The sequence below is a fragment of the Carassius gibelio genome, chromosome B3 (genome assembly GCF_023724105.1).
Source record: "Carassius gibelio isolate Cgi1373 ecotype wild population from Czech Republic chromosome B3, carGib1.2-hapl.c, whole genome shotgun sequence".
Classification (NCBI taxonomy): domain Eukaryota; kingdom Metazoa; phylum Chordata; class Actinopteri; order Cypriniformes; family Cyprinidae; genus Carassius; species Carassius gibelio.
Window position 1 is genome coordinate 14,685,795 of NC_068398.1, and position 12,698 is coordinate 14,698,492.

The 12,698-nt window shown below is 38.6% G+C and overlaps 1 protein-coding gene across 1 annotated transcript; it reads left to right on the top strand.

The window, feature by feature from the left end:
* The first annotated feature begins 2,337 nt into the window (after nt 1-2,337).
* Nucleotides 2,338-6,048, top strand: actb2 (actin, beta 2). Its single transcript, XM_052553165.1, has 6 exons — nt 2,338-2,481; nt 3,768-3,897; nt 4,003-4,242; nt 4,545-4,983; nt 5,088-5,269; nt 5,365-6,048. The coding sequence occupies exons 2-6, from the start codon at nt 3,775-3,777 to the stop codon at nt 5,506-5,508; spliced, it is 1,128 nt and encodes a 375-aa protein (XP_052409125.1). The 5' UTR covers nt 2,338-2,481; nt 3,768-3,774; the 3' UTR covers nt 5,509-6,048.
* The last annotated feature ends 6,650 nt before the right edge of the window (nt 6,049-12,698 follow it).

Below are 12,698 nucleotides of genomic sequence, written 5' to 3' on the forward strand. Positions count from 1 at the left end.
AATTGTGGAGATAATCCAATCTCTAGACTAAGAGGCCAGCTGGCATTGTGTGACTTCCTTTCTAGCTTGAGTATCTGGCTTTACACACCATCAAACAACAAAGTATAAGTGAATCTAAAATCAATCAGTGGTCCTTCTGCTATTTGTGGGGGTCAAATTGTGGCCTTCTGCTGTGCTTCAATGCTTGTTTTCAAGATGAAGAGGGTTTCTGTTCAACGCTTAAAAGCGTGGTCATGATCAGTCCATGAAGACATGATCAGTCAGACAACAAATTTTCACAAAAGATTTCACAAAAACAACTCACACCCAGAACTTCATAATTATGTTTCTTATCTTGTTGCAAGTGTTGCTTAGATATCAGAAACAAGATAAGAAATCCAGCACTCTCAAGTACAATGACATTATAATGGTGATAGCCCACAACATCATTTTTATTGCTCTGGACGTCTTATGTCACGGGGCAAAGCTGAACATCATTAGGACAGTACCTTATTTAGAGATGAATGGGAATGCTGAAGTGGGGGAAGGCAGGCTGCTATCAAGGAAGGGTGGTGGTCCTCAGGGGAACTATGGACTCACAAAAGCACATCTGCTGTAACAAGACCCCAGTCCAATCTACAAAAGTTACAAAGAGAAGCATTGTTGTTCAAAATAAAAATACTGACTGCATTGGAAGATGCAAGTCACATCACATTTATCACAGATTGTTAATATTTAATATTAGTATAGTTAATATTATAGAAGTTAATATTTGTTAATCTTAGGGCAACTTGTGTGTTCGTGGGGTGGGGGGTGAACATTTGGCATTCTTTGAAAAAATAAAAATGCTGGGGGATGGGAGGAATAGACTATAGTGGTGAATATATGTCCTGTAAAATACTTTTAGACCTTTTTACTTTTGGGCTTATATACAGCAACTATCATTTCAATAAATCTTTCAATGTCATGCATGGTTTAATTTTTGATGCTAGAATTGTAATACAAATATTTTGTTTGTTGAGCACTGTTTGAGCCATAATTATACTCAACTTTTGATATCTAAGGATTCAATTCAGAGAAACTAATTTCATGTATTTTACAGGAAAAGTGCCCAAAACTTTCAAAAGTGCCCAGTTAAAAAATCTTGCACATGTACTAAAGATGAAACAACAACAAAAAAAACATTCATATAAGCCACCAAACCACACTATCCGTGATATCAGCAAGACATTTTTACATAATCAGCTGTTTTTGTTTATAACTGCCATTGAAGGCCATGTGCATTACTCCCAAGGTGCATGTTAAAAATTAACATGGATCTTCCCAACATCAATGCTGTTAAATAACAGCCTTATCGATCTTATCTATTATTTCAAACTGTGGCAACATCTGAAATATACAAGATGTTTTTATTTATTTAATGAAGTTGACATTGAACGTTTTCTTATATAAATAAAAATGTTTTTAAGATTTTATTAATATCGTATATCTCTTCAGCCGAATAAGTCAATGTTAATTTGTCTGTATGGATATCAATAATGTGTAATATTTTTTTGAATGAGAGACCAGCCTTGCCTTGAAACATCTACATAATTTCAATGGTCAAGACCAAGACATGAATGCTAACAGTAAAAGTTATGTCTAATATAAACCTGGGTTAGGCCCACATACAGCCCTCAACAACTAACATCAGTATATCTTTATCACCTTTATCACGTAACATGCACACACCTAAGCACATAGAAATATTATTTCTGTGAATTTTGCGAAGGCAGCTCACAATTACAGGAATGCAAGGCTGATTCATTCCCGGTTTCACTGCACTTTCACTGAAAACATTACCTAATAAACTCAGACCAGCTAAGTTAGTTGCGTCTCTGCTAATCATGTCACTTTGTTGTTATCCTCGTTTCAATTTAAAATAGCGTTAGTCCTATTTAGCGTAGGGAAGCACTTGGTAGCTAACCAGACATAAGTATTATGCTATTATTGTGAATACAATAAGTAAATGACCTACAGAGCTGCTGCTGTGTTAGACTGTAAACACAACACAGAATCAAGGAGATGTCCATCACTATGACCAATAACGTTACTAGACTTTGGGAAAGACTGAAAAAAGCCTTACTGGCGGTATCACAACAAAACACGTGAATACGGAAAGCAATGTATTAAAAATCGCAAACAAAAAGGCGAATTTTGATCAAAATCCCCTAGGCCCAGCTCTTCAGTTAGTCTAGCTTCCCTTTCTTTCACTCTGAAGTTGCTTGTAAGAAGCAAGTGTAGCAATGTGCACGCGACAGCCGGGTGTGTGACACTGGACCAATCAGAGCGCAGAGCTCCGAAAGTTTACCTTTTATGGCTAGAGCCGGGCATCTGGCGTCATATAAAAGAGCGCGCCCAGCTCCTCAGCGTCACTTTGAGCTCCTCCACACGCAGCTAGTGCGGAATATCATCTGCTTGTAACCCATTCTCTTAAATCGACAAAACCCCCCCAAACCTAAGGTGAGTCGAGTTGTAAGCTTATTTAATATATTAATTCGTTAATTTTAATTCAGATGTTTAATTAGATTGAGCTATTAGGCTCACTTAATTTACTGGTCGTTTTGCGGTTTACGTCAAGTAACGTTAATGTTAACGTTACAAACTCTGCTCAAATTTGTTATACTGTATTAACATGTGGTAATCGTTATACCTCTCGTCTGCTGTTATTTTAACTGTATGTAACTTAAGTGGATATGTCAGGTGGAAATGACGGCACCAGTTGTAGGCACGACGTTGAATGGTCCGGTGTGAAATAAGTTTTAAACCATTTTAATCTCAAGATGTGCCCTGGATATGTGACTTTTAACGGTTATAAATGACTGTACAGTTTTAAAGGTGTTGGCGAGGCATGTCGCACACTTGATGATGGACAGCCGGCATGTGAAGCTCTTTGTGCAGGGAGTGCTGCAGCAGGGTGTGCCCTACTTCAGCTAACGTTAGCCGGCTAACCTGCCGCGCTTAACCTGATGAAACTAATATAATCTCTCTTGATATTTAAGTGATCAAAGACACGTCTATTAGCTCCCTTTCAGCGCGTCTGACACTTTTAGTGCAAATGGCCTTTTTTTATATATATAACGTTATATCGTAATTCAGCCCTTCAGTCTGCCAGTAAGGCTGAATTGGACTATTCAACTACTTTAACTATTAAAGCTTTAAACGTGGAGTTACGTTATTCAGTTTCAATAACCGAAGTATTCTTGTCATTTTTAAATGGTTATAGTCGTGTCGGGGTAAGCAGATAGACTGTATTATATAAACTGAATGGTCTTGAGGAAGATCGTGCTTTAGTGTGAAGTCCTCTGCTGAGGAGTCATTGAAGTGACTGCAGATCTGTGACGCACTCATTTTGGGCAGACACCCGTCGAATCTCGGTTGTGTAACTGATACCAGGCGAGGATCGAAGAGGATGTGAACCTTCATTTGTGTAGAATTTAGGGAGTGGCCCTGGCGTGATGAATGTCGAAATCTGTTCCTTTTTTCTGAACCCTACGACTCTGGCTCAGTGCCACACCGCCGGCAGCCGCAAAGCGGCTCAAACCATTGCCTTTTATGGCAATGAGAGAATGCGGAGGGACTTCCTTTGTCTGGCATATCTGCGGCGCGCATTGACTCTAGCACCAACTAGCGGTCAGACTGTAGAATGCAGCACGAAACAGGAAGTTAACTCCATGGTCACATGCTCACTGAAAAACTCCTGTATGGCAGCTGTGCACTTCTAAACAGGGCTTCTCATTCTTTTGCAGTTCAGCCATGGATGATGAAATTGCCGCACTGGTTGTTGACAACGGATCCGGTATGTGCAAAGCCGGATTCGCTGGAGATGATGCTCCCCGTGCTGTCTTCCCATCCATCGTGGGTCGCCCCAGACATCAGGTGAGAAACGGAGGATTGATTTCAGGCTGCTTAATAATGGGAGTTATTTTTACTTACTAGTTACTTGACCTCTTATCTAATGTTAACACTCTTGTCTTGTTCTAGGGTGTCATGGTTGGTATGGGACAGAAGGACAGCTACGTTGGTGATGAGGCTCAGAGCAAGAGAGGTATCCTGACCCTGAAGTACCCCATCGAGCACGGTATTGTCACCAACTGGGATGATATGGAGAAGATCTGGCATCACACCTTCTACAACGAGCTGCGTGTTGCCCCAGAGGAGCACCCCGTCCTGCTCACAGAGGCCCCCCTGAACCCCAAGGCCAACAGAGAAAAGATGACACAGGTTGGTTTTTGGCCATCAAGCGGTGCTTTTAAGTCTGTAGTCTGTCCTGTGACCTCATTAAGTTCTCCATTCACTCACTTCCTCCAGGCTTTGTGTCCTCTGAGCTCCTGAGTTTCTCCTCTTTTGCTGGAAGCAGCAGGTTATCTATTCTGCCTGCTTGTTTTTGCAGTTTTGTCACACTCTCGTATTTCTGCACTTGTTTCTTTACTCCAGATTTCCAACTAACCTCTGCATGGATGTGTGGATGGTGTGCTGTAGCGGTGTTTGGCATAAAGTTAACCTCTTAAACCCTCTCTTTCCAGATCATGTTCGAGACCTTCAACACCCCTGCCATGTACGTTGCCATCCAAGCTGTGCTGTCCCTGTATGCCTCTGGTCGTACCACTGGTATCGTGATGGACTCTGGTGATGGTGTCACCCACACTGTGCCCATCTACGAGGGTTACGCCCTGCCCCATGCCATCCTCCGTCTGGACTTGGCTGGCCGTGACCTGACAGACTACCTCATGAAGATCCTGACCGAGAGAGGCTACAGCTTCACCACCACAGCCGAGAGGGAAATTGTCCGTGACATCAAGGAGAAGCTCTGCTATGTGGCTCTTGACTTCGAGCAGGAGATGGGCACTGCTGCTTCCTCCTCCTCCCTGGAGAAGAGCTATGAGCTGCCTGACGGACAGGTCATCACCATTGGCAATGAGAGGTTCAGGTGCCCAGAGGCCCTGTTCCAGCCATCCTTCTTGGGTAGGTGTCCTATTAAACATTACCCTGTTCTGTGTGTGTACTTCTAGATTTGAGTTGGAGGAGATATGAAGAACTTTGGGTAACCATTCATCTTCCTTCTGCAGGTATGGAGTCTTGCGGTATCCATGAGACCACCTTCAACTCCATCATGAAGTGTGACGTCGACATCCGTAAGGACCTGTATGCCAACACTGTATTGTCTGGAGGTACCACCATGTACCCTGGCATTGCTGATAGGATGCAGAAGGAAATCACATCCCTGGCCCCCAGCACAATGAAAATCAAGGTGAGCTAGGCTCTGATTTAGGACTTCCTCTCATCAGTTTGTGTCTCCACATGTGTGGCACCTCTGCATCTTACTAATTGTTCATCTCTTCACAGATTATTGCCCCACCTGAGCGTAAATACTCTGTCTGGATCGGAGGGTCCATCCTGGCCTCCCTGTCCACCTTCCAGCAGATGTGGATTAGCAAGCAGGAGTATGATGAGTCTGGACCATCCATCGTCCACCGTAAATGCTTCTAAACGGACTGTTACCACTTCACGCCGACTCAACTGCGCAGAGAAAAACTTCAAACGACAACATTGGCATGGCTTGTTATTTTGGCGCTTGACTCAGGATCTAAAAACTGGAACGGTGAAGGTGACGGCAATGTTTTTTGGCAAATAAGCATCCCCGAAGTTCTACAATGCATCTGAGGACTCAATGTTTTGTTTTGTTTTCTTTAGTCATTCCAAATGTTTGTTAAATGCATTGTTCCGAAACTTATTTGCCTCTATGAAGGCTGCCCAGTAATTGGGAGCATACTTAACATTGTAGTGTATGTAAATTATGTAACAAGCCGACGTGTGGTTTTTGTACTTTCAGCCTTAAAATCTTGGGTTTTTTTTTTTTTTCTTTTGTTCCAAAAAAACGAAGCTTTACCATTCAAGATGTAAAGGTTTCCATTCCCCCTGGGCATATTGTAAAAGCTGTGTGGAACGTGGCGGTGCCAGACACTTGGTGGGGCCAACCTGTACACTGACTAATTCAATTCCAATAAAAGTGCACATGTAAGACATCAACTCCTGTGTGACTTCCTGTGTTTGTGACAAAATTAACTTCAAGCCTTTTGGTAGATTCAGTCTTTAAGGGCTGCCTTTACTCAAGGTGTTATGTAGGCCTTAACATTTCTGTTAGAGCTCCATTCAGAGCACCAGAATAAAAGTGGACCGTTTTCTTGGCCTGTTAAATGTAGCTTTAGTGGTGGTTATTCCCCAAAAACAACTTTTCGAAATGGGCCTATAATGCAGTATAATTTGCTCAAATGATCTTTTGAGCATATCAGACTAACTATACTAAATTCACTTGTTCAAATGATCTGTTCTGCTTTCCCTAAAACAAGTGTCTTGAATGTTCTTAAACTTGGTTTGAAACTGCCTTTAAGTTTCCATGAGCTAAAATATCAAGGACTTAAGACTCTTAAAATTCAAATGTCTGCCACCATGGCTGACACATAACTGTTCATGCATATAAACCCAAATGTATTCCAACAATATGACTTTGGGGTGTTAAATGTATGAGCATAATCAAGCTGCTATTAAAGTAGCTGACTCAAGGGGCTAACAAAGTCATTATCTCATCTGTTTGATATCAGTTTCTTACATTTATTAGGGAGCGGTTGTGAATGCATAATTGCTCCTTTATATTGATAAAGTCTACAGTACATCGTCGTAAGAGAGCACGGATGCCACCTTATGGTCAGATGATGCTGCATCTTAATTTGTGCTTCACATAAGAGTACAGCAGATGGCGCTACACTCTCAGTAAACATAAGTTCTTGTTGCTTTGCTTTAAGAAAACTGAACCGAGACCAATAGTTACTCAATCAAGGTGCAAGAGACTCCGTGTTTTCTCCTGGGAAGAATCCACAAAAAATATTTTAGTAAGAGTGATATGAAATAGAAAAACAAAACGTGGCACATATCCAATTTGCGCTAACAATATACTCCAATAAGTGGCTGGTGTTTTTAGGTTGATCCTTGTGTGCTTGAACTTCGGTTATTGATGTAGTAGATATACTTATAAATATGGGTGGCCTAGTTGCATATAAATTACTGCAAGCTGTTCCTCGTCTGACAGCACTTGATGAAAAATGATCAAGACATTTTCCTGCTGTGTACATCTGTGCGAGTGTACAGCATAATACAGATTGTGCTTTATTAATAGCTGAGGCAGCTATCGGTGTATTGAATAACAGCATCAATATTCATTATTTATCCAACCAACATACTCCCATATTCTCTTTTTAGATTTATTTCATATGTATATGTTATAACCACTGACCATTTAGTCGTTTTTATATAGCTGGCCTCAAAATCTTTCATCATCAAGCAGCGAACATAAACGATTTACAAATGAATCTCTCGAATCTCATAATCAGCCGAGTTCATCTGAATTCGCTCTCTACCCCCAACACAAGCACACAATGTCATTCTTCCCTTCAACTTCCCACGCAGGGACGCAGTTCCCCTCCATTCATGATGAAATAATTACACAGAGGAGCAAGCCACTAATAAGTGAGTAGTGGGCGACAGAGGCATCAGCATTCACAGCGCTATTTCTTATTGATTGCGCAATTATTTGAGACTCATTTAGTCCTGTCCCACAGACATGAACGTTTGTGATTGATTGCTTAATGCAAATTAGACTGCAGGATGTTTTAATTTTATAATGAACAGAAGCGAGGTGTTGTGCCTGTGATATGGACGAGCTCCAGTGTCATTAGATCTATTTTGCTCGGGCCCCTGCAGAGCTGTGGTCAAATGAGCACCGGGGGTCTCAGAACAAATTCGTGGTGCCTCACAGTGTCCGGTCCGACTGAGCGTCTTCTGCTCACAGCAGTCACCTACAGCACAGACCCTCTGTATAACCAGTGCTATTTTACTCTCATTGAGATGCTGTTATTTTACTCTCATTGAGATGATGTTATGATTTATATATATATATATATAAATGTTTATGTATTTTTATATATTATTTTTATTTCAGTTTGAGTTATTTTGCGTAATCTTAAAATCGGCTTTGCAATGAGCTAAAACTAAATTGAGTAAAATGAATATTTTTAAATGGAACACCAATTAACTTCATAATTTATTTTTTAAAAAGCAAATCAAATTTGTTGTCACCTTCACCCCAAAAATAAACTGAAATATTTAATGAAAAACCAGTCTGTCCTATAGGTTCTATTAATTGTAAATTTTGTAAATTTTTAGCTGAAGTTAATTTTAGTTCAACAACTTAAAATAAATATAAAATGAGAAATTGCCTTGACAACTCATTGAACTTAAGTTAATTTATTTCAGTTACTTTTTTAATTTTATTTCAGGAACAAATAATTTTTTTTTTTTTTACAATGAAACACTTTTATTGATGTATCTAATTAATGAAACATCTGTAACATGATTTGGTTAAAATCGCTCAGTGGTAGTGTAAAAAAACAAATTTTCTTTACCCTGTCAAAAACAGCTCTTTTCAGAGCAAGCCATTTTTTTGAATTTACCTTTAAATGTTAATGAGCTCTGCTGACCCCGCCCCTCTCTTCTGAGCTGCTTTTCGGAGAGATGGTATACTTTAGCTGCATTCATCGAGAAACTTGCTAATTAGCAAATTATGAATGATATAAATACTGAATGATTCAGTGCTGGAAAGCCACTGTCAGTCAAACTATTGTGGGAGGGTCCTGTTTTGTGATGTCACACAGACAAGCATCTGAAATCGTCTGGATTTGTGAAAGTGGTAAAGATTTTAGTAGATAAAAAAAACCTCTGGGTGGATTTTGTGTACACACACTGCCAACATACATTTCAGTTCAAAAAGCTTGTAAAATTGCATGTAGCACCAAATGAGCCCTTTAAAATATATTTTGTGACAAAGTGACAAAGGTTTTTAATGGTTTTAGTTTGAATTAACAATAAGAACCTGATCCTGGAGCTGAAAGAGAGGAAAAATGTTCTGGTTTTCGACTACATAAATATCTGTGCTGCCAGATGTTAAGGATCTGTGATGATCTAGGCTTTTTCTGAATTCATGAAATACATTTTTTCAACATACGGTGAAGTATAATTGATTGGTTACAGTGTCCTTGTACAGTTTCATTTGAAAAGAGCATCTCTCACTTATAGTACAGAGTCCCATTTCCTGCAGAGCCCAAGGGACAGGTCTAATGGCAGGTAACTCATCATTAGGAGACAGTTCTGCAATATGTTACAATTCTCATGAGAAGCCACTTAGATGCTACTGTTTCCCTTTGCAATTTATATTTTTATTTCAGTTCATCTGAAATACAGCTTTTAAATGACTGTTTGACACAAAGAATTTGCATTGTGAATGCACAATGAACTACTCTTTCTAGAATTATATGTAAAAAATAATGTCTCCTAACTCTGATATAAATTAAGCCATTTCATTAAAAGCATGGGGAATGTGCCACACTCAAGGACATTGAGAAAGATGTTGTCTGAAGTGATGGATGATCCACGAGGGGCACCCAAACGCAGCCAGTCTGTCCTTTGAGCAATTTAACTCTGGCTTCAAATGAAAAATACTGAGAAAGTGAGACCAGCCACCTGGACGTCAAATCTTCAGCTATTCTAATAAATAATATCTCATCTTTCATCTTCCAGTCTTAGAATAATAAATCAAATCATGCAAATAAATAAATGCTTAATTCCAAGTTCAATTTGCTTGCGGATTAGAGGCTTTCTGAGCCGTTGAGGGATTCAATACAATGTCCCTATTCACCGGATGTCACATTCATCATGGCTTTCATTACAGCTCTGCACAGGCTCGAATTATGTGCTTTACGCTGTCATTCCACAAAGTCAAGGTGTTGAGATCATCGCTGCTTTTCTTTGTCTTGTGCAACAAACACGTGATTCCACTTTAAAAAGAATCAAACCAAGGATTCTTTATTTCTCCATGCACTAAACAATAACAAATATTTGTCATCTTTTCAAGCACTACAGGAAGCATTTGGGTGCCTGTTCTGCATTTCATAACTGTAGGCCTGTTTTTCATTAAGCAAAAATATGAATATACCAGCCTGCTTACACCACTAAAATCTGCTTTGTACCATAAATACTAATAACAACCATAATGACATGGAGTTAAACAGAAAGCCATGTGATGAATTAAAGATCATCATAAATATCCCTTTCTATGAACAATTGCTAATGCTATGTTGCAAGGTTACCCTTACTAAGACAAAATAGCATCACTGTAACACACAGCTGTAAACGCTGACTGAACAACATACAGTGTCACATAACCAAAATAAGCAAAACTGTTAACGGTGCTGTAAATGGTTTACTACTTTTTACAGAAACATTACACGAGCTAATAAAATGTGTATTGTGTTCATTTTAAATGCTTTTTACAATTATAGTATGAAAAACACAACAACTGGGTTGCTGCAAATCATTAAAACTTACCTATAATGGAAAAAGGGGTTTATTTTGATTATTGCTAATTGTATATATTTGATATATCAGCCCTGTGAGCGTATCAGATGGTGCAAACGCTCAATCAACAGCTGAAACTGCTATATTATAATCATCATGATCACAGCATGTAATCATTGCTTTAATTTGTATTCGTCATTTCTGCTTAAATACTGTCATTAACTAACTGCATGATTTGTATTATCCTAGAACTAGTGCATTTAGAGCCTTGCATTTCTATCATATGGATATTACTTTGACACATTCACCTCTGATAACAGATTACCCTTCACTGTAATGTAGAAACATGCATTTCATGTAAAGCTGCGTTGCAACGATATGCCTATGCAAACACTTCACAAAAAATAAAAAAATACAAATTATAATAGTATTAAAAAAATAAAGAAATCAAGTTTTTTTTTTTTACCATTGCTTAATGTATATACCATTGTGAAAGTCTACAGTATAACCTAAATCCCCATAATGCACAGCTGTAACCCTTTAGTTAACCTAACAAAAGTTTGTGTAATTACTCATGTCGTTCTAAACTTCACATGAGCTGTGATATAACACCCGAGTCATACTCTTTAAGGTTTAGGAACTTGACAGATCTTGATCAGCACTCAATTTCTTGTATGGAAAACATCAGCTTTCTTCTTTTTTTGTTCCACAAGAAAAAAAGAAAAGAAAAGTCAAACAAGTTTGGAATGACATAAGGATGAGTTTGTGATGACAAAATTGTAATTTTGGGGCAATCGTTCCTTTAAGTGTCTTACTGCATGACTGAAACACTTATTATGTGGTGCACAAAGGCATTAATCAGTATGTCCTGAGATAAAATGAATGTTTTCCACTAATAACTATCTTATTATAACATTATGACACCTGAATATTCTTGTGGGACGACTCTCTGCAGGCCCTAATCCTCTGACTGATCTCTTCACAGCCCATCGATCCTGCTGTCTTCATTTAAACACAGCTTTGTGTTAGTTGTAATGTGCACACAAGTGAGTAACAGCAGCCCTCCTGTGCTCTGTTTGCATGTCGTCAGGGGAGCTTTATGTCACGCTCCAGCTCTGAACGGATATACGTCCAATAAACAAAGTGCTCAGCGATGCCCTTACTAAAAAGTGCCATGTGCCTTGGACATTTTCTACAGAATATGTCAGTCATATAGAAGAGGCACGGGGGCATCACTGTTATAAGGGTTCGTGAGATGGTGCCCAGATGGCACAGCAGGTGCAGAGTCCCGCTCTGGGCACATGGTTAGAATGTACCTGTCAAAAAACACACTTCATCCTTGAATCTGTACATCTCCCTGTACATCTGTGTTTTAGCTCACGCAGCTGGAGGTGACATCCCTGCAGCATCCGAGACATTTAACAGCGCAGTCACGAGATGGGAAGGATGAAATCTCAGGAAATGGGAATTATTTTTTGCTTAGCGGTCAGCCTATTTGTCACTAAAGCTTTCAAGCTTCTCTCTATGCGGTCACCTTTCCTTAATCCTTCCTTGCTCTAGCTTGTACTATTTCAAAATATGTCTGAAACTTTGCCTCACAAGCACTTCTCATATTTATTCATTTATTTATTTATGATGAATTGCTTGTATTATTCATTTGTAAGTCACTTTGAAAAACATCTGCTAAATGAAAAAAATGTAGATGTAAAAAAAAATTGATAAAAATGAATTGAATTGATAAAAATAAAATAAAAATATTAAGATGAAAACCATCGTAGTCTAGGCAATGTTATTGTTTAATTTACATGGAATAACTAGATTTGTGCACTAACCGGAAGTAAAAAATAAAATAAAAAATCTAAATCAAACTACTAAAAACTATAATAACATATAGATAACCAAATAGTTAATATATCTAAATATTTAATAATTACATTTAGTTTTAGCATCATATGGAAGCATAATTATAAAACACAGTCAGTCTATATGACAAAAAAAAAACTTGATTGGCTTCTATGGACATAACTAAAACAAATTATTATTTGCAGTTTAGTAAGTGAGTCCGATGATTGTGTAACTGCTTTGATCCATTTAGTTTAGTGAAGGATTCATCATACTGATTCAAATCAGACTTTTTTTAACTATTCATTAAAAGAACTGGCTCATCGAGGCTTTAATTAGGGAATTAGGCCTAGTCCATGCATTTGTTCATTGAGTCATTTATTCGTGAATCGAGTTATAGTACACTGACTGGTAAAGCGTATGTTATTTTT

Coding starts and splice junctions, on each gene's coding strand:
- actb2 (XM_052553165.1), top strand. CDS start 3,775: ATGGATGATGAAATTGCCGCACTGGTTGTTGACAACGGATCCGGTATG. Junction 4,243..4,544: donor ACAGAGAAAAGATGACACAG/GTTGGTTTTTGG, acceptor CTCTCTTTCCAG/ATCATGTTCGAGACCTTCAA. Junction 4,984..5,087: donor GTTCCAGCCATCCTTCTTGG/GTAGGTGTCCTA, acceptor TTCCTTCTGCAG/GTATGGAGTCTTGCGGTATC.